This window comes from Acipenser ruthenus, chromosome 18 (assembly GCF_902713425.1).
Source record: "Acipenser ruthenus chromosome 18, fAciRut3.2 maternal haplotype, whole genome shotgun sequence".
Taxonomy (NCBI): domain Eukaryota; kingdom Metazoa; phylum Chordata; class Actinopteri; order Acipenseriformes; family Acipenseridae; genus Acipenser; species Acipenser ruthenus.
In genome coordinates this window covers 14,687,234-14,714,829 of record NC_081206.1, presented here as the reverse complement: position 1 = coordinate 14,714,829, position 27,596 = coordinate 14,687,234, and the positions used below count along the sequence as shown (strand labels likewise).

Sequence of the window (27,596 nt, the reverse complement as noted above, 5' to 3'; positions counted from 1 at the left end):
ATCTGTTATTCCAAGATATTTAGTATGCACACTTCAGAGTGGGGCACAGCTACGGGTATTAATGGTCTAGTACACAGCTGTGTTCTATGATTCTCTCAGTTAGGTTGCATTACAGGGGCGTCACCTGTTTCACTACCTCTGGCACATCAATCATTATGATCTTTTTCACATTATACCTTTTTTTTTTTTTTACAAACTGTTCACGTTCTGTTCTCCCTACATTATGACTTTGTTTTTGTTCATAAAAGCCCCCATTTCTAGTTTGAAAGGTTTATAAATCTACAGTGTCAATGGCACACAACAGACAAAGAAAAGAGAAGAACACAAAAACCCAGTTCTGTTGTCTCACAGATTGTTTCAACGCTATAAATTGTGGTTCATTTTTTGTGTCAGTGTTTACTTGTGCTGGGACAGACCTGGGGTTTTCATGTTCAAATTTTCTTTCATTTTTAAATAATGGAAAGCAAAAGTATTATTCATACCATATTTCAAAATGTCCCTGAGAGATCACCTATGAAGAAAGGAGAGGAACACTCTTCTGTACAGGAGAATTGGTGAACTTCATTGCAGACATGCTCTGTGTGGCTCAGGTAAAAGTGGCACAGCCTAGTGCCAAACAATGGGGTTCCAGCAATGCCATGCAGTCCAACACGGAGTGGGAGAAAGCATGACCCAGTGACACAGATAGGAAGGGAGAGGCAGGCAGACTCACAGGAGAGATCAGAGACGTGACTCCAAGCCTGGGAAAGGGCATTGATTACTGCCGTTGTACGAGCAGTGGATTTTAAACTCGTACTGTCCTTCTCTTGTGATGCCAGAACACCTGAAATATGATATACTTATCACTGGGGGAATCTTAAAGGACACGTTTAGTTTAGTTTATTCACTTAGTGCCCGCAGGGCCAGCACAGGTACATCTCAATAGTACAAGCACTAATACAAAGAGAGACCGAAGGTACGTGGCTAATGTGATAGATGTAAATACAGGCCTTATTATAAACTCATTGGGCCCAACTTAGGTGCCTGGGTTGCCATGGTAAAGGTACACTATTGTTCTGTGGGTTTTTTTCATTACTAGGGGTGTAAGTAGTTTCGTGTTCATGTTTTTTACGAGGGGTGTAAGTAGTTTAGTGTTCATGTTTTTTTTTATGGGGGTGTAAGTAGTTTCGTGTTCATGTTTTTTTATGGGGGGTGTAAGTAGTTTAGTGTTCATGTTTTTTTTACGGGGGTGTAAGTAGTTTAGTGTTCATGTTTTTTTTATGGGGGTGTAAGTAGTTTCGTGTTCATGTTTTTTTTTTACGGGGGGTGTAAGTAGTTTAGTGTTCATGTTTTTTTATGGGGGTGTAAGTAGTTTCGTGTTCATGTTTTTTTACGGGGGGTGTAAGTAGTTTCGTGTTCATGTTTTTTTACGGGGGGTGTAAGTAGTTTAGTGTTCATGTTTTGTTTTTTATGGGGGTGTAAGTAGTTTCGTGTTCATGTTTTTTTTCGTTACTAGGGGTGTAAGTAGTTTAGTGTTCATGTTTTTTTATGGAGGGTGTAAGTAGTTAGTGTTCATGTTTTTTTACGGGGGGTGTAAGTAGTTTAGTGTTCATGTTTTTTTCATTACTAGGGGTGTAAGTAGTTTCGTGTTCATGTTTTTTTACGGGGGGTGTAAGTAGTTTAGTGTTCATGTTTTTTTCGTTACTAGGGGTGTAAGTAGTTTAGTGTTCATGTTTTTTTACGGGGGGTGTAAGTAGTTTAGTGTTCATGTTTTTTTTATGGGGTGTAAGTAGTTTAGTGTTCATGTTTTTTTTTTATGGGGGTGTAAGTAGTTTAGTGTTCATGTTTTTTTTTACGGGGGGTGTAAGTAGTTTAGTGTTCATGTTTTTTTTTACGGGGGGTGTAAGTAGTTTAGTGTTCATGTTTTTTTTTACGGGGGGTGTAAGTAGTTTAGTGTTCATGTTTTGTTTTTTATGGGGGTGTAAGTAGTTTCGTGTTCATGTTTTTTTTCGTTACTAGGGGTGTAAGTAGTTTAGTGTTCATGTTTTTTTATGGAGGGTGTAAGTAGTTAGTGTTCATGTTTTTTTACGGGGGGTGTAAGTAGTTTAGTGTTCATGTTTTTTTTTTACGGGGGGTGTAAGTAGTTTAGTGTTCATGTTTTGTTATGGGGGTGTAAGTAGTTTAGTGTTCATGTTTTTTTTTACGGGGGGTGTAAGTAGTTTAGTGTTCATGTTTTTTTATGGGGGTGTAAGTAGTTTCGTGTTCATGTTTTTTTACGGGGGGTGTAAGTAGTTTCGTGTTCATGTTTTTTTACGGGGGGTGTAAGTAGTTTCGTGTTCATGTTTTTTTACGGGGGGTGTAAGTAGTTTAGTGTTCATGTTTTGTTTTTTATGGGGGTGTAAGTAGTTTCGTGTTCATGTTTTTTTTCGTTACTAGGGGTGTAAGTAGTTTAGTGTTCATGTTTTTTTATGGAGGGTGTAAGTAGTTAGTGTTCATGTTTTTTTACGGGGGGTGTAAGTAGTTTAGTGTTCATGTTTTTTTCATTACTAGGGGTGTAAGTAGTTTCGTGTTCATGTTTTTTTACGGGGGGTGTAAGTAGTTTAGTGTTCATGTTTTTTTCGTTACTAGGGGTGTAAGTAGTTTAGTGTTCATGTTTTTTTACGGGGGGTGTAAGTAGTTTAGTGTTCATGTTTTTTTTATGGGGTGTAAGTAGTTTAGTGTTCATGTTTTTTTTTTATGGGGGTGTAAGTAGTTTAGTGTTCATGTTTTTTTACGGGGGGTGTAAGTAGTTTAGTGTTCATGTTTTTTTTTACGGGGGGTGTAAGTAGTTTAGTGTTCATGTTTTTTTTACGGGGGGTGTAAGTAGTTTAGTGTTCATGTTTTTTTCGTTACTAGGGGTGTAAGTAGTTTAGTGTTCATGTTTTCTTACGGGGGGTGTAAGTAGTTTAGTGTTCATGTTTTTTTATGGGGGGTGTAAGTAGTTTAGTGTTCATGTTTTTTACGGGGGGTGTAAGTAGTTTAGTGTTCATGTTTTTTTTATGGGGGTGTAAGTAGTTTAGTGTTCATGTTTTTTTTATGGGGGGTGTAAGTAGTTCAGTGTTCATGTTTTTTATGGGGGGTGTAAGTAGTTTAGTGTTCATGTTATTTACGGGGGGTGTAAGTAGTTTAGTGTTCATGTTTTTTTATGGGGGGTGTAAGTAGTTTAGTGTTCATGTTTTTTACGGGGGGTGTAAGTAGTTTAGTGTTCATGTTTTTTTTTACGGGGGGTGTAAGTAGTTTAGTGTTCATGTTTTTTTCGTTACTAGGGGTGTAAGTAGTTTAGTGTTCATGTTTTTTTACGGGGGGTGTAAGTAGTTTAGTGTTCATGTTTTTTTTATGGGGTGTAAGTAGTTTAGTGTTCATGTTTTTTTTTTATGGGGGTGTAAGTAGTTTAGTGTTCATGTTTTTTTACGGGGGGTGTAAGTAGTTTAGTGTTCATGTTTTTTTTTACGGGGGGTGTAAGTAGTTTAGTGTTCATGTTTTTTTTTACGGGGGGTGTAAGTAGTTTAGTGTTCATGTTTTGTTTTTTATGGGGGTGTAAGTAGTTTCGTGTTCATGTTTTTTTTCGTTACTAGGGGTGTAAGTAGTTTAGTGTTCATGTTTTTTTATGGAGGGTGTAAGTAGTTAGTGTTCATGTTTTTTTACGGGGGGTGTAAGTAGTTTAGTGTTCATGTTTTTTTTTTACGGGGGGTGTAAGTAGTTTAGTGTTCATGTTTTGTTATGGGGGTGTAAGTAGTTTAGTGTTCATGTTTTTTTTTACGGGGGGTGTAAGTAGTTTAGTGTTCATGTTTTTTTATGGGGGTGTAAGTAGTTTCGTGTTCATGTTTTTTTACGGGGGGTGTAAGTAGTTTCGTGTTCATGTTTTTTTACGGGGGGTGTAAGTAGTTTAGTGTTCATGTTTTGTTTTTTATGGGGGTGTAAGTAGTTTCGTGTTCATGTTTTTTTTCGTTACTAGGGGTGTAAGTAGTTTAGTGTTCATGTTTTTTTATGGAGGGTGTAAGTAGTTAGTGTTCATGTTTTTTTACGGGGGGTGTAAGTAGTTTAGTGTTCATGTTTTTTTCATTACTAGGGGTGTAAGTAGTTTCGTGTTCATGTTTTTTTACGGGGGGTGTAAGTAGTTTAGTGTTCATGTTTTTTTCGTTACTAGGGGTGTAAGTAGTTTAGTGTTCATGTTTTTTTACGGGGGGTGTAAGTAGTTTAGTGTTCATGTTTTTTTTATGGGGTGTAAGTAGTTTAGTGTTCATGTTTTTTTTTTATGGGGGTGTAAGTAGTTTAGTGTTCATGTTTTTTTACGGGGGGTGTAAGTAGTTTAGTGTTCATGTTTTTTTTTACGGGGGGTGTAAGTAGTTTAGTGTTCATGTTTTTTTTACGGGGGGTGTAAGTAGTTTAGTGTTCATGTTTTTTTCGTTACTAGGGGTGTAAGTAGTTTAGTGTTCATGTTTTCTTACGGGGGGTGTAAGTAGTTTAGTGTTCATGTTTTTTTTTACGGGGGGTGTAAGTAGTTTAGTGTTCATGTTTTTTTATGGGGGGTGTAAGTAGTTTAGTGTTCATGTTTTTTTATGGGGGGTGTAAGTAGTTTAGTGTTCATGTTTTTTACGGGGGGTGTAAGTAGTTTAGTGTTCATGTTTTTTATGGGGGGTGTAAGTAGTTTAGTGTTCATGTTTTTTTTATGGGGGGTGTAAGTAGTTTAGTGTTCATGTTTTTTTATGGGGGTGTAAGTAGTTTAGTGTTCATGTTTTTTACGGGGGGGTGTAAGTAGTTTAGTGTTCATGTTTTTTTTTACGGGGGGTGTAAGTAGTTTAGTGTTCATGTTTTTTTTTTATTGGAGGTGTAAGTAGTTTAGTGTTCATGTTTTTTTATGGGGGTGTAAGTAGTTTAGTGTTCATGTTTTTTACAGGAGGTGTAAGTAGTTTAGTGTTCATGTTTTTTATGAGGGGTGTAAGTAGTTTAGTGTTCATGTTTTTTTACGGGGGGTGTAAGTAGTTTAGTGTTCATGTTTTTTTACGGGGGGTGTAAGTAGTTTAGTGTTCATGTTTTTTTATGGGGGGTGTAAGTAGTTTAGTGTTCATGTTTTTTTTATGGGGGTGTAAGTAGTTTAGTGTTCATGTTTTTTTATGGGGGGTGTAAGTAGTTTAGTGTTCATGTTTTTTTATGGGTGGTGTAAGTAGTTTAGTGTTCATGTTTTTTTATGGGTGGTGTAAGTAGTTTAGTGTTCATGTTTTTTATGGGGGGTGTAAGTAGTTTAGTGTTCATGTTTTTTACGGGGGGTGTAAGTAGTTTAGTGTTCATGTTTTTTTTTTACGGGGGGTGTAAGTAGTTTAGTGTTCTTTTTTTTTTACGGGGGGTGTAAGTAGTTTAGTGTTCATGTTTTTTACGGGGGGTGTAAGTAGTTTAGTGTTCATGTTTTTTTATGGGGGGTGTAAGTAGTTTAGTGTTCATGTTTTTTTATGGGGGGTGTAAGTAGTTTAGTGTTCATGTTTTTTTTATGGGGGTGTAAGTAGTTTAGTGTTCATGTTTTTTACGGGGGGTGTAAGTAGTTTAGTGTTCATGTTTTTTACGGGGGGTGTAAGTAGTTTAGTGTTCATGTTTTTTTTTATGGGGGGTGTAAGTAGTTTAGTGTTCATGTTTTTTTTATGGGGGGTGTAAGTAGTTTAGTGTTCATGTTTTTTACGGGAGGTGTAAGTAGTTTGTGTTCATGTTTTTTTTATGGGGGTGTAAGTAGTTTAGTGTTCATGTTTTTTACGGGAGGTGTAAGTAGTTTAGTGTTCATGTTTTTTATGGGGGGTGTAAGTAGTTTAGTGTTCATGTTTTTTATGGGGGGTGTAAGTAGTTTAGTGTTCATGTTTTTTACGGGAGGTGTAAGTAGTTTAGTGTTCATGTTTTTTATGAGGGGTGTAAGTAGTTTAGTGTTCATGTTTTTTTACGGGGGGTGTAAGTAGTTTAGTGTTCATGTTTTTTTACGGGGGGTGTAAGTAGTTTAGTGTTCATGTTTTTTTATGGGGGGTGTAAGTAGTTTAGTGTTCATGTTTTTTTTATGGGGGTGTAAGTAGTTTAGTGTTCATGTTTTTTTACGGGGGGTGTAAGTAGTTTAGTGTTCATGTTTTTTTCGTTACTAGGGGTGTAAGTAGTTTAGTGTTCATGTTTTTTTACGGGGGTGTAAATAGTTTAGTGTTCATGTTTTTTTACGGGGGTGTAAGTAGTTTAGTGTTCATGTTTTTTTACGGGGGGTGTAAGTAGTTTAGTGTTCATGTTTTTTTTACGGGGGTGTAAGTAGTTTAGTGTTCATGTTTTTTTACGGGGGGTGTAAGTAGTTTAGTGTTCATGTTTTTTTATGGGGGGTGTAAGTAGTTTAGTGTTCATGTTTTTTTTATGGGGGTGTAAGTAGTTTAGTGTTCATGTTTTTTTACGGGGGGTGTAAGTAGTTTAGTGTTCATGTTTTTTTTTATGGGGGTGTAAGTAGTTTAGTGTTCATGTTTTTTTACGGGGGGTGTAAGTAGTTTAGTGTTCATGTTTTTTTACGGGGGGTGTAAGTAGTTTAGTGTTCATGTTTTTTACGGGGGGTGTAAGTAGTTTAGTGTTCATGTTTTTTTATGGGGGGTGTAAGTAGTTTAGTGTTCATGTTTTTTTATGGGTGGTGTAAGTAGTTTAGTGTTCATGTTTTTTTATGGGTGGTGTAAGTAGTTTAGTGTTCATGTTTTTTATGGGGGGTGTAAGTAGTTTAGTGTTCATGTTTTTTACGGGGGGTGTAAGTAGTTTAGTGTTCATGTTTTTTTTTTATGGGGGGTGTAAGTAGTTTAGTGTTCTTTTTTTTTACGGGGGGTGTAAGTAGTTTAGTGTTCATGTTTTTTACGGGGGGTGTAAGTAGTTTAGTGTTCATGTTTTTTTATGGGGGGTGTAAGTAGTTTAGTGTTCATGTTTTTTTATGGGGGGTGTAAGTAGTTTAGTGTTCATGTTTTTTTTATGGGGGTGTAAGTAGTTTAGTGTTCATGTTTTTTACGGGGGGTGTAAGTAGTTTAGTGTTCATGTTTTTTACGGGGGGTGTAAGTAGTTTAGTGTTCATGTTTTTTTTTATGGGGGGTGTAAGTAGTTTAGTGTTCATGTTTTTTTTATGGGGGGTGTAAGTAGTTTAGTGTTCATGTTTTTTACGGGAGGTGTAAGTAGTTTGTGTTCATGTTTTTTTTATGGGGGTGTAAGTAGTTTAGTGTTCATGTTTTTTACGGGAGGTGTAAGTAGTTTAGTGTTCATGTTTTTTATGGGGGGTGTAAGTAGTTTAGTGTTCATGTTTTTTATGGGGGGTGTAAGTAGTTTAGTGTTCATGTTTTTTACGGGAGGTGTAAGTAGTTTAGTGTTCATGTTTTTTACGGGGGGTGTAAGTAGTTTAGTGTTCATGTTTTTTTTACGGGGGGTGTAAGTAGTTTCGTGTTCATGTTTTTTACGGGGGTGTAAGTAGTTTAGTGTTCATGTTTTTTATGGGGGGTGTAAGTAGTTTAGTGTTCATGTTTTTTTACGGGAGGTGTAAGTAATTTAGTGTTCATGTTTTTTTTTTACTAGGAGTGTAAGTAGTTTAATGTTAAAATGTTTGGCAAGGGTTCAACTTTTTAAATTAACATTTAACCACTGTCAAAAATATGCAGGCCAAATACAAGTGTTAGCCTTAGTGTTTACATAGTAGCAAGTGTACAATGTAAAGTAAGCCAATTTTATTATATTCAATGTTTCTTCACAGTCTTTTCCATGTACAATCAAATGATGTACGCATGCAGTTTTGCACACAACGACTGTTAAATGGAAGAGAGAGAAAAACAAGAAATAAATTCAACAGTTGGAGAATTGAGAGAGAGACAGTACAGTATTATAATCTGAAATTTATAATCTGAAAATTCACTCCCCCTCCCCCTCCTAGGGAGACTTGACCTACACATTCTAGAGAAGTGTTACAAGCAAGAATGGAAATGAACAACTGCCAGTGCACTTCCTGTCCCTCTCTCTGTCTGTCTCTCTCTGTCTTTCTGTCTCTCTGTCTGTGTCTCTGTCTTTCTCTCTGTCTCTGTCTCTCTCTCTCTCTCTGTCTCTCTCCCTCGGTCTCTGTCTCTGTCTGTCTCTGTCGCTCTCTCTCTCTCTTTTTTCTCTCTCTGTCTCTGTGTCTCGGTCTCTCTGTGTCTCGGTCTCTCTCTGTCTGTCTCTCTCTCTGTCTCGGTCTTTCTGTGTCTCGGTCTCTCTCTCTCTTGGTCTCTCTGTCTCTGTCTCAGTCTCTCTGTGTCTCGGTCTCTCTGTGTCTCGGTCTCTCTCTGTCTGACTCTCTCTGTGTCTCGGTCTCTCTGTGTCTCGGTCTCTCTCTCTTGGTCTCTCTGTCTCTGTCTCGGTCTCTCTGTGTCTCGGTCTCTCTGTGTCTCGGTCTCTCTCTCTGTGTCTCTGTCTCTCTGTCTCTGTCTCTGTCTCTGTCTCTGTCTCTGTCTCTGTCTCTGTGTCTCTGTCTGTGTCACTCCCTGTCTCTCGCTCTCTCTCCTCTGAGAAAGCTGTTTTTTTAATAGTTCTTTCTTTGTGGGGATTGAAATAATTAGCTGTGGCTGACTTCATGTGCCAGGCTGGATTACCGCATTTGAATGTACAACTCAGACAGATACCACTTAAGAAGCTGAACACTTAAGCAGCTAAACTGTTTGGCTCTAGTTTGGAAGGTAATTGGTATACACCTCAGTGATTAGAGTGCTGTGCTGCAGTGTGGAAGGTAGTGGATTTGAGTAACTCAGTGGTTAGTGCTGGGCTGCAGTGCAGAAGGTAGTGGATTTGAGTAGCTCAGTGGTTAAGGTGGTAGGCTGCAGTGTGGAAGGCAGTGAAATTATAAATTATAGTAGCTTGTGCCCTGGCTCTAACAGAATTAGTCTGTACTGGAAAATCAGCCAATCAGGCTGCACTTGCATCATCAATCAGTGTTTACAGTACAGGTGTTTACAAATTTAATGTATGTGTGCATTGAGGAGATTGTCACCAAGCTTTTCAGAAGCAGAAAACATCCTGGCTAAATCGCGCAGGGTTCTTCTAGAGTTACAATCCCTACAATCTGGTAATAGAGTACGTCATTTCTAACGGGCAGTAGGAGGGGGATGGGGGGGGGGCAGCTGGTGGTGATTTTGTTTTGATCAAAGAAAGATGTGGTTCTTTGTGAAACCGCACTCTGTGAAGCGTTGACTGCAGTAGTGAAGCTGGAGTTTTCCAAGTTGGTTGTAGGCACAGCACCACTTCAAACCCGCAGTCAGCTGGGACCTGTGGTTCAAGGAGTCTCTCTGTGATCTCGGAGCTTAGTTGAGGTTCGGGGCACTAACTACAGTACCTCCTCTTGCTAAATACTGCCAATGTACAAACAAGTCTACAATGGCAACAAATGTCAATGTGAACCATATTCCTTTGAGAATTGTACTCGGATAACTCTGAGCAGCCTGAGGCTCCTAGTTTGAGCTAGTCATGAGTTACACAGTCTTAAAGAGTTCTGTCTGTGTCTGTAGGTCTTCAAGCTAGAACAAATCAAGTGTGCACAATGACATCATTTTCCCACCCACATATATTTTAAAGAATTTGGTTTCCAATTCTTGCTTTGTTTCTGTTATTTATCACATCTTTAAAACCTTTTTTTTTTTTTTTTAAATGATCTCAGCAAGGCTCATAGCAATATATACTAAAGATCATTACAAGACATGTCTGGCTAAAGATAAGGGAGTGAGACTGGTTTGATGTTAGCCTCACCTTCAACAACTGTGCGAGCTTCCCTGCTGCCAAGTGTGTTGGGCTGAGGTTTATTGCTGCTACTAACGAGATGTAAGTGTTCATTACAGGGAAACTATAATTAGGTTAGAGATGTATTCATTTTGCACACCCTGCTTATTCGAGTTTTGAGTGAATGCTGCTGAAAGAGATCCGGGTGACTCCACTGCTGTGTTTAGGTAATCCACAGCACCAGGATTCCCTTTCCAAAAGCCATCCCTTTTGTTTAGGTAATCCACAGCACCAGGATTCCCTTTCCAAAAGCCATCCCTGTTTGTTACAGTCTCATTGTTTGTAGATATTTCCTGGCCCTGTATGAGGAATGTGTTTTTTCCAGTGTCTCCCTCTCCCGATCTGCCTGGGAGCATGCTTCCTGCTGTTTATTCTGAAAGAGGGCCCTGGAGGGAGGAATGGATACTGCATTACCCGCCTTCCACCAGCTTTAACTCAACCACCTACATCTGCTGCATTTTCAATTACAGTCTCAACGTCCTACAGAAACATGAGCCTTTTAAATGCACTAGGCCAGAAAATATATATTTTTATTCAAGGACTATATCGTAAGATCAAACGGCGGCTGGCACCCTGTCTTGAATTAAAAGTTAACGGCTCAGCAATATCTATGTTTAGTAATGGTTTTGGCAGCACCATTATTTTTTAAAAAATGATCAAAATGATCTAGACAGCATTCAAAATTGGGCAGACACATGGCAAATGAAATTTAATAGAGAAAAGTGTAAAGTATTGCATGCGGGCAATAAAAATGTGCATTATGAATATCATATGGGAGATAGTGAAATTGAAGAAGGGAACTATGAAAAAGACCTAGGAGTTTATGTTGACTCAGAAATGTCTTCATCTAGACAATGTGGGGAAGCTATAAAAAAGGCTAACAAGATGCTTGGATATATTGTGAGAAGTGTTGAATTTAAATCAAGGGAAGTAATGTTAAAACTTTACAATGCATTAGTAAGACCTCACCTAGAATATTGTGTTCAGTTCTGGTCACCTCGTTACAAAAAGGATATTGCTGCTCTAGAAAGAGTGCAAAGAAGAGCGACCAGAATTATCCCGGGTTTAAAAGGCATGTCGTATGCAGACAGGCTAAAAGAATTGAATCTATTCAGTCTTGAACAAAGAAGACTACGCGGCGATCTGATTCAAACATTCAAAATCCTAAAAGGTATAGACAATGTCAACCCGGGGGACTTCTTTGACTTGAAAAAAGAAACAAGGACCAGGGGTCACAAATGGAGATTAGATAAAGGGGCATTCAGAACAGAAAATAGGAGGCACTTTTTTACACAGAGAATTGTGAGGGTCTGGAACCAACTCCCCAGTAATGTTGTTGAAGCTGACACCCTGGGATCCTTCAAGAAGCTGCTTGATGAGATTCTGGGATCAATAAGCTACTAACAACCAAACGAGCAAGATGGGCTGAATGGCCTCCTCTCGTTTGTAAACTTTCTTATGTTCTTATGTTCTTATGTTCTTATGCAGTATTGTATTGAGTACATTGTATCTGTATAGGTGTTCGGTAGCTGCCTCTAATCAAGTGTATTTCTCGCTCAGTCTTTGCTGTGTCAGGCCGTCATACAAAGAGTGCAATAGATAGTACACTCTCAACTTGTGTAGAGGTAGCTACTGAACACTTAGAAACATATTAGAAGTCATTACATCTAAATAAAAAACAGACGAAAAGCTATAATCCGTTTTTATAGAACCTGTGGTTTAAACACTTATAAAATCGGAGCTCTTCTACATGTAGCTGCTGCTGATAGGTTCCAATGGGGATGTGCCTTATAAAAAGATGACACCTGTCCATCTGTCTTTATGTATGCACAGACTCTACGCACGCTTAGATTTTTACATATACAACTGTTTGTCCACTTCCATTGAAACTTGGTTAGGAAATTCAAGTTATTGAGAGTATCAGAATTTGGGTAAGCAGGTACAGATTTTTCCTCTTGTAAATGCTCTGCCTAAAGGAACAGGACTTTGCTTAAAAGAACACCTTTTTGGCAGCGATAGCTATTTGTTGCTGTTTTGTAACCTGATAACACATCATCATCAGACTCAAATTGAAATGGTTTATTTAATCTTTTCAAAGCTGACTTGTCATCGGGAGAGTAATGTAGAGCTGTGGCTGCATGTTTGATGTGTGTGGCGCTGCTGTGTTAATAACCACTGTGTTCAAATTAATTCTCGTACTCATACAGTTGGAGCCTTTTCTGTGTTTTTATTGTATGTAGGGGCGGTTTGTTAATTTAGTTTGTCACTTAGTTTATTATTATAGTTTATTAACATACACTTGCCTATTGCTTTTCTCTTACTTATTCTGTTCATTTCATATATTGATGCATGTACGTCATGACATACGTAATAAATACATTTGTATTTATTGATTCATTTTGTGGTTGGCCTTGTCATATTGTGTCCGGTGGTCAACTCTGTCTTGGAGAACACTTTGCTTGCTTCCCGAGGGGTGTTCTCTTAGCCAGAGACTATTGTATCAGAATTAGAGGATGTACAGTATGGAGGAACCTGTGCTTGTGTCAGTAGGTAACACTTTTTTACATGCACAATCAGTGCAAAATGACTGTACAGATGTACTGTGGTAAACTTTTATAAAGGTAGACACTACAGTACTTAGTTAAGAAGATGTCTTGCCATCTCCCCCCTTTCCTGCTGCAGAACCTCGTTCCACACAGCGGTGGTCATGTTGTAATATTTCCATTGCAGAACCTCCATCCACACAGCGGCGGTCATGTTGTAATATTTCCATTGCAGAACCTCCATCCACACAGCGGCGGTCATGTTGTAATATTTCCATTGCAGAACCTTGTTCCACACAGCGGCGGTCATGTTGTAATATTTCCATTGCAGGACCTCCATCCACACAGCGGCGGTCATGTTGTAATATTTCCATTGCAGAACCTCGTTCCACACAGCGGCGGTCATGTTGTAATATTTCCGTTAGGAACCTCGTTCCACACAGCGGCGGTCATGTTGTAATATTTCCATTGCAGGACCTCCATCCACACAGCGGCGGTCATGTTGTAATATTTCCATTGCAGGACCTCCATCCACACAGCGGCGGTCATGTTGTAATATTTCCATTACAGGACCTCGTTCCACACAGCGGCGGTCATGTTGTAATATTTCCATTGCAGAACCTCCATCCACACAGCGGCGGTCATGTTGTAATATTTCCATTGCAGAACCTCCATCCACACAGCGGCGGTCATGTTGTAATATTTCCATTGCAGAACTTCGTTCCACACAGCGGCGGTCATGTTGTAATATTTCCATTGCAGGACCTCCATCCACACAGCGGCGGTCATGTTGTAATATTTCCATTGCAGGACCTCCATCCACACAGCGGCGGTCATGTTGTAATATTTCCATTGCAGAACCTCGTTCCACACAGCGGCGGTCATGTTGTAATATTTCCGTTAGGAACCTCGTTCCACACAGCGGCGGTCATGTTGTAATATTTCCATTGCAGAACCTCCATCCACACAGCGGCGGTCATGTTGTAATATTTCCATTGCAGGACCTCCATCCACACAGCGGCGGTCATGTTGTAATATTTCCATTGCAGAACCTCCATCCACACAGCGGCGGTCATGTTGTAATATTTCCATTGCAGAACCTTGTTCCACACAGCGGCGGTCATGTTGTAATATTTCCATTGCAGGACCTCCATCCACACAGCGGCGGTCATGTTGTAATATTTCCATTGCAGAACCTCGTTCCACACAGCGGCGGTCATGTTGTAATATTTCCGTTAGGAACCTCGTTCCACACAGCGGCGGTCATGTTGTAATATTTCCATTGCAGGACCTCCATCCACACAGCGGCGGTCATGTTGTAATATTTCCATTGCAGGACCTCCATCCACACAGCGGTGGTCATGTTGTAATATTTCCATTACAGGACCTCGTTCCACACAGCGGCGGTCATGTTGTAATATTTCCATTGCAGAACCTTGTTCCACACAGCGGCGGTCATGTTGTAATATTTCCATTGCAGGACCTCCATCCACACAGCGGCGGTCATGTTGTAATATTTCCATTGCAGAACCTCCATCCACACAGCGGCGGTCATGTTGTAATATTTCCATTGCAGGACCTCCATCCACACAGCGGCGGTCATGTTGTAATATTTCCATTGCAGAACCTCCATCCACACAGCGGCGGTCATGTTGTAATATTTCCATTGCAGGACCTCCATCCACACAGCGGCGGTCATGTTGTAATATTTCCATTGCAGAACCTTGTTCCACACAGCGGCGGTCATGTTGTAATATTTCCATTGCAGAACCTCCATCCACACAGCGGCGGTCATGTTGTAATATTTCCATTGCAGAACCTTGTTCCACACAGCGGCGGTCATGTTGTAATATTTCCATTGCAGAACCTCCATCCACACAGCGGCGGTCATGTTGTAATATTTCCATTGCAGAACCTTGTTCCACACAGCGGCGGTCATGTTGTAATATTTCCATTGCAGGACCTCCATCCACACAGCGGCGGTCATGTTGTAATATTTCATTGCAGAACCTCCATCCACACAGCGGCGGTCATGTTGTAATATTTCCGTTAGGAACCTCGTTCCACACAGCGGCGGTCATGTTGTAATATTTCCATTGCAGGACCTCCATCCACACAGCGGCGGTCATGTTGTAATATTTCCATTGCAGGACCTCGTTCCACACAGCGCGGTCATGTTGTAATATTTCCATTGCAGGACCTCGTTCCACACAGCGGCGGTCATGTTGTAATATTTCCATTGCAGAACCTCCATCCACACAGCGGCGGTCATGTTGTAATATTTCCATTGCAGGGCCTCCATCCACACAGCGGCGGTCATGTTGTAATATTTCCATTGCAGAACCTCCATCCACACAGCGGCGGTCATGTTGTAATATTTCCATTGCAGGACCTCCATCCACACAGCAGCGGTCATGTTGTAATATTTCCATTGCAGAACCTCCATCCACACAGCGGCGGTCATGTTGTAATATTTCCATTGCAGAACCTCCATCCACACAGCGGCGGTCATGTTGTAATATTTCCATTGCAGAACCTTGTTCCACACAGCGGCGGTCATGTTGTAATATTTCCATTGCAGAACCTCCATCCACACAGCGGCGGTCATGTTGTAATATTTCCATTGCAGAACCTCCATCCACACAGCGGCGGTCATGTTGTAATATTTCCATTGCAGAACCTTGTTCCACACAGCGGCGGTCATGTTGTAATATTTCCATTGCAGAACCTCGTTCCACACAGCGGCGGTCATGTTGTAATATTTCCATTGCAGAACCTCCATCCACACAGCGGCGGTCATGTTGTAATATTTCCATTGCAGAACCTTGTTCCACACAGCGGCGGTCATGTTGTAATATTTCCATTGCAGAACCTTGTTCCACACAGCGGCGGTCATGTTGTAATATTTCCATTGCAGAACCTTGTTCCACACAGCGCGGTCATGTTGTAATATTTCCATTGAAGAACCTCCATCCACACAGCGGCGGTCATGTTGTAATATTTCCATTGCAGAACTTCGTTCCACACAGCGGCGGTCATGTTGTAATATTTCCATTGCAGGACCTCCATCCACACAGCGGCGGTCATGTTGTAATATTTCCATTGCAGAACCTTGTTCCACACAGCGGCGGTCATGTTGTAATATTTCCATTGCAGAACTTCGTTCCACACAGCGGCGGTCATGTTGTAATATTTCCATTGCAGGACCTCGTTCCAGCGGCGGTCAAGTTGTAATATTTCCATTGCAGAACCTACTATTACTATTGGTACTATTGGCCCAGGGGATTTGTTTATTTTAAGAGCTCCTAGTCCCTTTAACACTTCTGCCTCTGTTATGCTAAAGTTATTTAAAACTGGATAGGAACAGGTCGTCATGTGGGGCATGTTGTCCGTGTCTTCCTTTGTAAAAACCTGTGAAAAGTAATCATTTAATATATTTGCTGTTTTTTTTCTTCATCTATGATTTTGCCATTTGTGTCTCTTAGACATTTAACCTCCTCTTTTGAATGTTCTCTTGGTGTTATAATATTGGAAAAACATTTTAGAATTGGTTTTAGCCCCCTTAGCAATATTGATTTCTATCTCTCTCTTGGCCTTTCTAACTTCCTTTTTGACTTGTGTTTGCAGTTCCAAGTACTCTTTCTGTGTACTTTGTTTTTGGTCCCTTTTAAACGCTCTGTAAAGTTGGTATGATGAACACATCTCCATCTTATTAATATGTTGTCGTTTAACATTTGATCTCATTATGCATCATACAAAGCAGCTCATCAGGACCATAGCTTGTATGGAATCGTGACATTACGGTATAGTTACAAGCCTACTAACTGTTCTGTCAAAAATGTCCCTTTTAACATGGGAGGGGTTTCTTGTCCTCTCTGACATATTGATTTTGTATGTATATACTGTCTCACCGTTGACACAGTTGCAGGGTGGACAGTAATTGCAGCTGCACTGACTTAGAATTGAGGTTAAACTAGAATATAGTCAAGTAGACAGGGGCTTTGACAAGTGTCTTTTTCAATGCCAGTTTTGATTTAACTGCAATATGGTATTATACTTGAATCATACATTTTTCAGCTAATTCAAAACTAATTGAAAATTGAAAGGAAATTCGAACTGAAATGTAATGCGTTGTACTGTAAATATGAAAACACCATTCTGTAAATATGTATAAATGCACTGTGGGACTAACTTCGCAGCCCTTTTCTAAGAGCAGACTAGCACGCATATGTGGTGTTTTCAGAGTGTTTTCAGCCAGGCAGGGTGGCGCAGGAGTGGGAGCTCAGTTTCAGCAAACACACGCCTGAGCTCCTAGCTGGCATGGGCGGGCAGGCAGGCAGCCGGCGCTCTCTGGGCACTCAGACCGCTCATTAGTGCTAGACCACAGCGGGCCATTCACAGACGAGGATAATCCCGCTAATTCATTAAGGGCATCACAATGCAAGCCCTATAGGAACCTCCTGCCCAGAACTGCACAGAAACCTCAGGACACTGGAGACGCTCAAGCTGCAGCGCTCAATGTCTGTGTTCTCTAGTGGCACTGTTCCATCTCTTGACTTTTCTTCATGAATAAAAGCATGATTTGTGTAATTCACCAGAGCCCCCAAAGCAGGAGCTGTGGGGGAGCTGTCCCCCTTTGTGCAAAGTGACAAATAAATGGCACCATAAGAGACTAGGGCCAGTGTCTCTCTAGTTATAAATTGATGGTTTTTAAGCAGTAGAAATGAAGCTTTGTTGACCCACAGTGACAGTGTTTTTAACCTGAAGACTCTTGTTCACTCTGACAGAGGCGTTCCCCGGGGTGGTTCATGGTCCAGTGGCAGGACAGAGCCTCTCTCTGTGGGATCCCTTCCAAGTGTGTGTGCATTTCCCAGCACTGAATTCATTCTAAACTGTGAAACTTAGATTTTAAACTTTTAAACATTTTTCAAGTGTAAAAAAGTTTCAGATTTTTCCTAAAACTTCAAAGTATATTCCTGTCAAAACTGTGTATAGTTATCGAAGTGTTTGTTATCTGATACTTTTTAAAAACTATAATTAAATTCCCAGTAAGTCAAGTAAAAAAAAAGGTTCCTACTAATGCTTAATATATTGAGCTAACAGACTGTTAGTTTAAGAACTTACTCCTGGATGAGATATAATGGAAAGACCAATCTGTTGACACACATGTCCATTGCCTTGTCGTGGCTCCATATCCGTGTTCATGGAGTTGTGTTGTGTTGTGGTTTCACAGTGCTCCCTGGAGACCGCCTCTCTGTATCTGGGTGTATAAGGTGTACATAAACTGGCCATGGTAGTGTTGTTTTTGTAGCCTGGTATGCTGCACCCCAGCTCAAGTCTGCACAATACTGAAATACTCTCAGCCCCACACTAGGCAATCAGTGAGGTGAGTCCTTGAGGATTTCAGTGGAGGTATGACACAAGCAGACATGCGTTTCCGTCAGTGTATTCATCAGTGTCTTGTGAGGAAGCACTCTGTACTATAACACCTGAGATGAGGGGGTGGAGAGAGCTGCAAGCTGCTGTAATCAGAAAACAATTTAATAATCAAAACAGAACACTTATTATTCAACAGCAAGAAGCAGAAAAAATGAAATCGGAAAAGATCCATGTGTGCACATTATTATACAATTACTATATTTAGAAAACTATTGTGCTATTGGGTATCTAGTGATGTGATGCGTTACACTCCATATAGGACACCAGGGCAATAAATCGATCTCCAAATAAATGCCATGGCAATCAATAATCGCTTGATTTATTAATTGTTGCTTCTCTGATGCTGCGGTTCACATTTTGTTTTTTCTAACTGAAAGACTTGCCTCTTGTCATTTTGAAACCCATCTTATACCAAAGTGTTCTACTGTACAGGATTAATGAATTGGGTTAATAATAGTGTTTGTAAATAGAATACATACTGTACATTCACCTGTGATGCAACTCTGTTAATATCTGGTGATTGTAGCCCTTTGATACTGGTTGCAAACCAGATTGTAGACTGCTGATGGAATGGGTGGCAGTCCCACTTTGCTATTGGAACGAGTTTTACAGACTGGTTTCGTGGTGCAGATGGAAACATGGCATTAAGGACTGATCAAACCCAGGATCTAGCTCCTAATCTTCACTGTGGATGTTTCTATTTGGACACTATACCTAGGGTACAGTTTCCTGATATTGAAAAACAGGTGCTGCAGTCCTCATCTTTTGTTTATTTTGCAGTCCTTTACAGCTCATTACTGCTGGGGACAGGATAATGTTTTATTGTGTTTAATGAATTGTTTCCTGGCAGCAAATACTGATGGTCCACTGTTTAGTGCAGATACACTAGTGATTGTGATACACTATGTATTTGTCTTATTGATTGTAATATGTGATAACAGAATAATACTTTCAGTTGTAAAATATGTCACTTCTTTTTTTTCTAAAAGCTGGCATTGGAGAACTGAACATTCACAGTCTCACTAACTACTGGCAAAATGTTAAATTCCTTTAGTACTGAACGATTCATCTGTCAATTATAGGAGAAATGAAACTGTATTATAATAACTGCTATTAATGAATATAAAAATGAACTATTACACTCTGCACTAAGTAAGACATTGTCTAGTAGTGATTACAACTCATGCAAAATAAGTCTTAAGTTTTAGAGCAGCGCTGTTTTTTCCTGACCCTTAAGAAAACATTTCCCCAGGAAACAATTGAGCCAGGGCTGGCTCTGAGCCACATACTTTACTATGAGGGCTATATGAGAAATGCTGCTGTACACACTTGGGCAAAACACCAAGGTACATGACCTGAAGGTGAAGCCACTCTATTAATTGATGGACTGCTGAGCTATTAATTGCAACTCCCGTGGTTACATTTCAGCAGTGCTTGAGGCAGTGTGGTCTAGTGGTTAGAGCTCAGGGATTGGGAGGCAGTGTGGTCTAGTGGTTAGAGCTGAGGGACTTGGAGGCAGTGTGGTCTAGTGGTTAGAGCTGAGGGACTGGGAGGCAGTGTGGTCTAGTTGTTAGAGCTCGGATTGGGAGGCAGTGTGGTCTAGTGGTTAGAGCTGAGGGACTGGGAGGCAGTGTGGTCTAGTGGTTAGAGCTGAGGGACTGGGAGGCAGTGTGGTCTAGTGGTTAGAGCTGAGGGACTGGGAGGCAGTGTGGTCTAGTGGTTAGAGCTGAGGGACTGGGAGGCATTGTGGTCTAGTGGTTAGAGTTTAAAAAATGCTCCACACTGCTGTGATGTTGAGGGTCTCTCTGCTCCACACTGCTGTGATGTTGAGGGTCTCTCTGCTCTGCACTGCTGTGATGTTGAGGGTCTCTGCTCCACACTGCTGTGATGTTGAGGGTCTCTGCTCCACACTGCTGTGATGTTGAGGGTCTCTGCTCCACACTGCTGTGATGTTGAGGGTTTCTCTCCTCCACACTGTTGTGATGTTGAGGGTCTCTCTGCTCCACACTGCTGTGATGTTGAGGGTCTCTCTGCTCCACAGTGCTGTGATGTTGAGGGTCTCTCTGCTCCACACTGCTGTGATGTTGAGGGTCTCTCTGCTCCACACTGCTGTGATGTTGAGGGTCTCTCTGCTCCACACTGCTGTGATGTTGAGGGTCTCTCTGCTCCACACTGCTGTGATGTTGAGGGTCTCTCTGCTCCACACTGCTGTGATGTTGAGGGTCTCTCTGCTCCGCACTGCTGTGATGTTGAGGGTCTCTCTGCTCCACACTGCTGTGATGTTGAGGGTTTCTCTCCTCCACACTGCTGTGATGTTGAGGGTCTCTGCTCCACACTGCTGTGATGTTGAGGGTCTCTGCTCCACACTGCTGTGATGTTGAGGGTCTCTCTGCTCCACAGTGCTGTGGTGTTGAGGGTCTCTCTGCTCCACACTGCTGTGATGTTGAGGGTCTCTCTGCTCCACACTGCTGTGATGTTGAGGGTCTCTCTGCTCCACACTGTTGTGATGTTGAGGGTCTCTCTGCTCCACACTGCTGTGATGTTGAGGGTCTCTGCTCCACACTGCTGTGATGTTGAGGGTTTCTCTCCTCCACACTGCTGTGATGTTGAGGGTCTCTGCTCCACACTGCTGTGATGTTGAGGGTCTCTGCTCCACACTGCTGTGATGTTGAGGGTCTCTGCTCCACACCGCTGTGATGTTGAGGGTCTCTGCTCCACACTGCTGTGATGTTGAGGGTCTCTGCTCCACACTGCTGTGATGTTGAGGGTTTCTCTCCTCCACACTGCTGTGATGTTGAGGGTCTCTGCTCCACACTGCTGTGATGTTGAGGGTCTCTGTTCCACACTGCTGTGATGTTGAGGGTTTCTGTCCTCCACACTGCTGTGATGTTGAGGGTCTCTGCTCCACACAGCTGTGATGTTGAGGGTCTGTGTGTTTCTTCCTGGGGCAGGTGTTTCAGGACCTTGGTACTTCAGTGCTGTCTGGAGCTGTGAAGGGCTACAATGTGTGTCTGTTTGCATATGGGCAGACGGGCTCGGGGAAGACCTACACCATGATGGGAACACCGGTAAGGGCTGGGTCTCTCACAGGGGGGGCTGTGGAGGGGTGGCTGTATTGCCTTGTTATTTCTCTTTTCTTTTTTTTATTTTTGTTCTTAAGCTGCCTCTCTCCCTTTTATTCTCTCCCTCTCTCTCATTTTCTCCTTCTTCTGTACTTCTCTTTCTGTACCACACATATGAGAAGTCAAAAAGTCACTGATAAGAATTTGTCCAAATTTGAGTTCAGTACATCCTATACTGTGCACAGCTGGCATACCATTAAACAAAAAGAGCAATCCTAAAGTTAAAAAGATGACAACTCTTGTATATACAGTGCCTTGCGAAAGTATTCGGCCCCCTTGAACTTTGCGACCTTTTGCCACATTTCAGGCTTCAAACATAAAGATATGAAACTGTAATTTTTTGTGAAGAATCAACAACAAGTGGGACACAATCATGAAGTGGAACGAAATTTATTGGATATTTCAAACTTTTTTAACAAATAAAAAACTGAAAAATTGGGCGTGCAAAATTATTCAGCCCCCTTAAGTTAATACTTTGTAGCGCCACCTTTTGCTGCGATTACAGCTGTAAGTCGCTTGGGGTATGTCTCTATAGAGAGACTGAAATTTTTGCCCATTCCTCCTTGCAAAACAGCTCGAGCTCAGTGAGGTTGGATGGAGAGCATTTGTGAACAGCAGTTTTCAGTTCTTTCCACAGATTCTCGATTGGATTCAGGTCTGGACTTTGACTTGGCCATTCTAACACCTGGATATGTTTATTTGTGAACCATTCCATTGTAGATTTTGCTTTATGTTTTGGATCATTGTCTTGTTGGAAGACAAATCTCCGTCCCAGTCTCAGGTCTTTTGCAGACTCCATCAGGTTTTCTTCCAGAATGGTCCTGTATTTGGCTCCATCCATCTTCCCATCAATTTTAACCATCTTCCCTGTCCCTGCTGAAGAAAAGCAGGCCCAAACCATGATGCTGCCACCACCATGTTTGACAGTGGGGATGGTGTGTTCAGGGTGATGAGCTGTGTTGCTTTTACGCCAAACATAACGTTTTGCATTGTTGCCAAAAAGTTCGATTTTGGTTTCATCTGACCAGAGCACCTTCTTCCACATGTTTGGTGTGTCTCCCAGGTGGCTTGTGGCAAACTGTAAACGACACTTTTTATGGATATCTTTAAGAAATGGCTTTCTTCTTGCCACTCTTCCATAAAGGCCAGATTTGTGCAGTATACGACTGATTGTTGTCCTATGGACAGAGTCTCCCACCTCAGCTGTAGATCTCTGCAGTTCATCCAGAGTGATCATGGGCCTCTTGGCTGCATCTCTGATCAGTCTTCTCCTTGTATGAGCTGAAAGTTTAGAGGGACGGCCAGGTCTTGGTAGATTTGCAGTGGTCTGATACTCCTTCCATTTCAATATTATCGCTTGCACAGTGCTCCTTGGGATGTTTAAAGCTTGGGAAATCTTTTTGTATCCAAATCCGGCTTTAAACTTCTCCACAACAGTATCTCGGACCTGCCTGGTGTGTTCCTTGTTCTTCATGATGCTCTCTGCGCTTTAAACGGACCTCTGAGACTATCGCAGTGCAGGTGCATTTATACGGAGACTTGATTACACACAGGTGGATTCTATTTATCATCATTAGTCATTTAGGTCAACATTGGATCATTCAGAGATCCTCACTGAACTTCTGGAGAGAGTTTGCTGCACTGAAAGTAAAGGGGCTGAATAATTTTGCACGCCCAATTTTTCAGTTTTTTATTTGTTAAAAAAGTTTGAAATATCCAATAAATTTCGTTCCACTTCATGATTGTGTCCCACTTGTTGTTGATTCTTCACAAAAAATTACAGTTTCATATCTTTATGTTTGAAGCCTGAAATGTGGCAAAAGGTCGCAAAGTTCAAGGGGGCCGAATACTTTCGCAAGGCACTGTATTTGTGACCGGGTCTTACGTCACGTGCGTGGATCACCGCTGTTCAAGCAACACAGAGAGACATTGGGTGGTGAAGTTGAAACGCCGGCACAGGCGCGCAGGATTTATTAATACAAACAGAAAAGAAAGTAAAAGTGGTTATGTGACGTTACCAGCCATGGTAACGCACAGAGGACACATACAGCAAGCTGAACAAAAGGCAAAATAAAAACACAAAAACTACAAATAAAAGGTGCCCCAGAGGGCGAGCGCTAGCCTTAAAACGAGGCGTCCCGCTCCAGGAACCGGCTACACTACGGAACCCTCGCTATACATCACATGGGATCACAATCCCCTAACTAACCTACTCATGAGCCGGTATTCATACAACGACTCGTGCTGCTTCATACGGCCTTGGCTGGGCATTGCCTTCACAAGCACCGCTTGCAGTCTCAGGGTTGCGTAGCTGTCGTTCCTGCAGAGCTGACCCTCTCCTCCAGAGTATACGCCGCTCCCCTCTGGCATGGCGTTGCAGTCGCCTCGAACCATCTCCCGTGGATGCTTTTGAACTGACGGACATTCGGTCAAGACCCGCCCACCTGCTGATTGAGGTCCAGCACAGCCAATCACCTGCTGCCCTTCCCCTCAACCAAGCCTAGCAGGCAGCAAATCTCAATCGAGCGCCCGTCTGTAAAACAATAATTCAATTAAACAAATCAACTCCAAAACGACACGCAATAAACCCATTTCCCCATACAAATTATATCCACACTAAAATACACACGTGCAGGGCAATCACCCTGCTACAATAGTTAATAGTAGTTAGCTGAGTACAAGAGACACCCATCACAAAACACCAGATAACCAAAGATCACAGTACATGTATTATGTGATGTTTTGTCTAGTGTTTGGAAAGCAAGCAAACTGAAATGCAACCACAAACACTTCCAGTTATTTAAAGAAAGAAGTAGAAGTGACCCCTGGCCATATTTACAGAGCTTTAGCTCATATGGGTTATTTTACAGAAAGACTACCCTAGGTAACTACTTCAGTAGTTTCTGTGCCTTAAACTGAATACAAATTAATGGGTATTGATGTATTAGGTTCTTCTGCTGAGTGGAGTTGTCTTTCCTATATCCAGATACAATCGTAGTTTGGAAGGCTAGTACAGTATGTGAAATATTGAATGTAACAGTTTCATCCTTCTCTTTAACAGGTGTCTTTAGGGTTAACCCCCAGGATATGTGAGGTATTGCTTCATCACAAATACTTTTATTGCAGTATCTTTTACATTGATTTTTTAATGAAAAATATACTGAAATATTAAAACATATTTTGTTTCCATAGGCTCTGTTTTCCAGGGCTGATGATTATCCAGAAGGACAAAATTCCTGCAGAGTGGAAGTCAGGTAGGAGCTGTCTCTTGAGTCTTCAACACCTACCCATGGTCTAGTGCTCCACTGCCTTTCAGTTGAGTCTTCAATACCTACCCATGGTCTAGTGCTCCACTGCCTTTCAATTGAGTCTTCAATACCTACCCATGGTCTAGTGCTCCACTGCCTTTCAATTGAGACTTCAATACCTACCCATGGTCTAGTGCACCACTGCCTTTCAATGTTCCGGCATAAAACTGGATACAGAACAACCCATAGTGCCAGTCTGCACTGCAGCTCTCCGCTCTAATTACTTTACTTTAAAAGCCTTATTATAAGTCCCTTGGCTCTAACCACTAGACCACGCTGCCTCCCAGTCCCTCGGCTCTAACCACTAGACTACACTGCCTCCCTCCCAGTCCCTCGGTTCTAACCACTAGACCACACTGCCTCCCACCCAGTCCCTCGGTTCTAACCACTAGGCCACACTGCCTCCCTCCCAGTCCCTCAGCTCTAACCAGTAGACCACACTGCCTCCCTCCCAGTCCCTCGACTCTAACCACTAGACTACACTGCCTCCCTCCCAGTCCCTCGGTTCTAACCACTAGACCACACTGCCTCCCTCCCAGTCCCTCAGCTCTAAGCACTAGGCCACACTGCCTCCCTCCCAGTCCCTCAACTCTAACCAGTAGACCACACTGCCTCCCTACCAGTCCCTCAGCTCTAACCACTAGGCCACACTACCTCCCTCCCAGTTGCTCAGCTCTAACCACTCGACCACACTGCTTCACTCCCAGTCCCTCAGCTCTAACCACTAGACCACACTGTCTCCCTCCAAGTCCCTCAGATCTAACCACTAGGCCACACTGCCTCCCTCCCAGTCGCTCAGCTTTAAGCACTAGTCTTCACTTTAGATAAACAGTCAGTACTTTGTAGTTCTGTGTTTTTAAGAAGTCATTTCTAACTGTTTATCTCCCAGCTTTCTCGAGATCTACAATGAGCGTGTGCGGGACCTGCTCCAGCGCCCTGACAAGAAGAAACCCTTCACACTTCGGGTTCGGGAGCACCCTGAGAAGGGCCCCTACGTTCAGGGTGAGACTTCTCAGACAGGGAGATTGCAGAGCTGCAGGGAGGCAGGGAGACTGCAACACAACTCATTACTATTATTGAAACAGCTCCATGCGATCCCAGGCAGTGCGAGAGAGAGTTAAGGTCTGCATTCCCTGCTCCATGCATTCCCAGGCAGTGCGAGAGAGAGAGTTAACTGCAGTCCCTCCCTGCTCCACATTTCATCCTCGTCCTGGAAAAGCTTCAGGCTTCCTTCGGGGTCCTGGGGCAGGACAGCACTGAGGAAGTGACATCATCCCCTTGGAAGCTGTGTTGTGGCCAAATTCAGTGAAAGATTATTAACAGGCTGGAGGGGGGTGCTTCCTGGCTTTATGAAATTGGTTTTATTAATAGCGGGTCTCAAGGGGGATGATTTCCTTGTGACACACTCGTGTGTTATTTGCTCCGCAGACAAAGAACAAATGACCTATATGCACCATATAGGCATTCTGTACAACTTCATAGATCTCCTGAAAGTGACTGTGCAGCATGCTCAAACTCATCCCTTTTACACAACAGAAGACAAATTAAAGGCCGACCCACATGCTAACACTGTGTATTTAATTACTGGAAATGATTTAGCCTGAGAGCATCCTGTCGCAATCATAGAGAACATATTCAAGGAAAAGCTTCAAAGAAGAACACATTAGTTAAGATTACTGTGCTATTGCATACTCATACCCAGTTGCTTGAATTGTAGCTTTTAGTAATCTGGTCAGCATCTAAGTGTTTGGTGCTGTTACTGCATTGTTTTTTGTGTGTGCCGTTCCTTCAGGATATAAACACGCCTGTGAATTGAATCTACCAGATATGAAAACCTGCTTAACTGACTCCCCACTTTACTCTCTGCGATCAGCATGCAGTAGTGCAGATGCGATGATGTGAAGAGGGTTGCAGTCGGAGAGGTGTAATAATCAGATTCCCCTTCCCTAATCGGCTTCTGTTCTGGGAATATCAAGTAATCACAGAAGCAGAAAACCAGCACATGTAGGTGGAAAATGGACTGGTTTGCAATTAGGGGGGTTCATTAACTCATGACAGGGTGCGGTAGGCTGGCAGCATGCCAGTCATCCATGCGGAAATAAGAAAACAAAGGCTGAGGAGTAGAAACACAGAAACAGCACACATGCCATTGTTAATGCTGATCTGGGTTTCTCCATGTTCACATTGAAAAGCAGGGTCTCTGGTTGTCTCGTGTTACGTTTGTGTTTCTTTGTAACAAAATATTAAGACAGTAAGACTCATCGCTCTCCCTCTTCTATTGTGCTGAAGATCGCTTGTTTATTTTACTTAATGCAGCTACAGTATGCAGATTGTTTTTTTTATATACTACACAATGCTGCATTTGAATTGATCTGAAAGCTATACAGAAAAAGGATCTTCAGCACAACTGCAGCGGGCAGTGATTGGTTGAAGCTAATAAGAGGTAATGCGTAGGATATTCAGATTTGGTTATTGGTCTTTTAATATTACCATTTGAAAAGAGGCCACGTGTAAATATTACAGTGGAAAGCTAAAAAGCTATAAGAACATAAGAACATAAGAAAGTTTCCAAACGAGAGGAGGCCATTTGGCCAATCTTGCTCGTTTGGTTGTTAGTAGCTTATTGATCCCAGAATCTCGTCAAGCAGCTTCTTGAAGGATCCCAGAGTGTCAGCTTCAACAACATTGCTGGGGAGTTGGTTCCAATTGCAAAGTTCATGATATTGTTATTTGGATGTTAATGTTATTGCTTTCAGCTCATGCTTTCACAGATGTTGAATTGCCTACAGTAATTCGGTACCTGTCCACTCATCAAAATATAGCATTACACATTCCCACATGTTGCTACAACTGTTTAAATAACATACCTGTAATTTTTCTTTTCATTGTTAACAACCTGACAACTTTTTACACTTCTAACTTTAGTCTGTTTCAAAGCTCTTTTCAAAATGGCCCCTCTAGTGCGCTGATAGTGTTAGGATTATTGCCCACAGCAATAACAATAATGATCCATGATGTGGTACGGAACAGATTCTCTCTTCCTGCAGTGATTTAGAGGACAGATCTCAAACTCCAGTGCACTCCAGGGCTATTGCGTGTTTAATGGTTCTGTATGGATGATGGTGTGTGTCTCTATCAGGTCGAAGGTCTGAGTTCTGTTTATTGGTTGGTATGGAACCCATAGCAATCTCTCTACTCTGTGTTTTCCTCCAGGCCTGTCCCAACATGTAGTTTCAGACTACAAGCAAGTGGTGGATCTGTTGGACGAGGGAATAGCAAACAGGTAGGTGGGAAAGGGAGAGCTTGCATTGAAAGCAGTTCCACATAGAACACCAATACTTTAACAAATGCTGGAAGAAGCAACAGTTCTTACTAAAAGATTCAAATTCCCAGTG

The 27,596-nt window shown here is 41.9% G+C and overlaps 1 protein-coding gene across 2 annotated transcripts in view; it reads left to right on the top strand.

The window, feature by feature from the left end:
* Positions 1 to 27,596, top strand: part of LOC117419668 (uncharacterized) — a 116,685-nt gene that overhangs the window by 30,864 nt on the left and 58,225 nt on the right. For both annotated transcript variants that reach the window (XM_058991248.1, XM_058991247.1), the window contains exons 4-8: positions 20,723 to 20,839; positions 23,955 to 23,987; positions 24,086 to 24,147; positions 25,091 to 25,203; positions 27,415 to 27,484. In XM_058991248.1, coding sequence (XP_058847231.1) covers positions 20,723 to 20,839; positions 23,955 to 23,987; positions 24,086 to 24,147; positions 25,091 to 25,203; positions 27,415 to 27,484 — 395 coding nt within the window. The remainder of the gene's footprint in view (positions 1 to 20,722; positions 20,840 to 23,954; positions 23,988 to 24,085; positions 24,148 to 25,090; positions 25,204 to 27,414; positions 27,485 to 27,596) is intronic.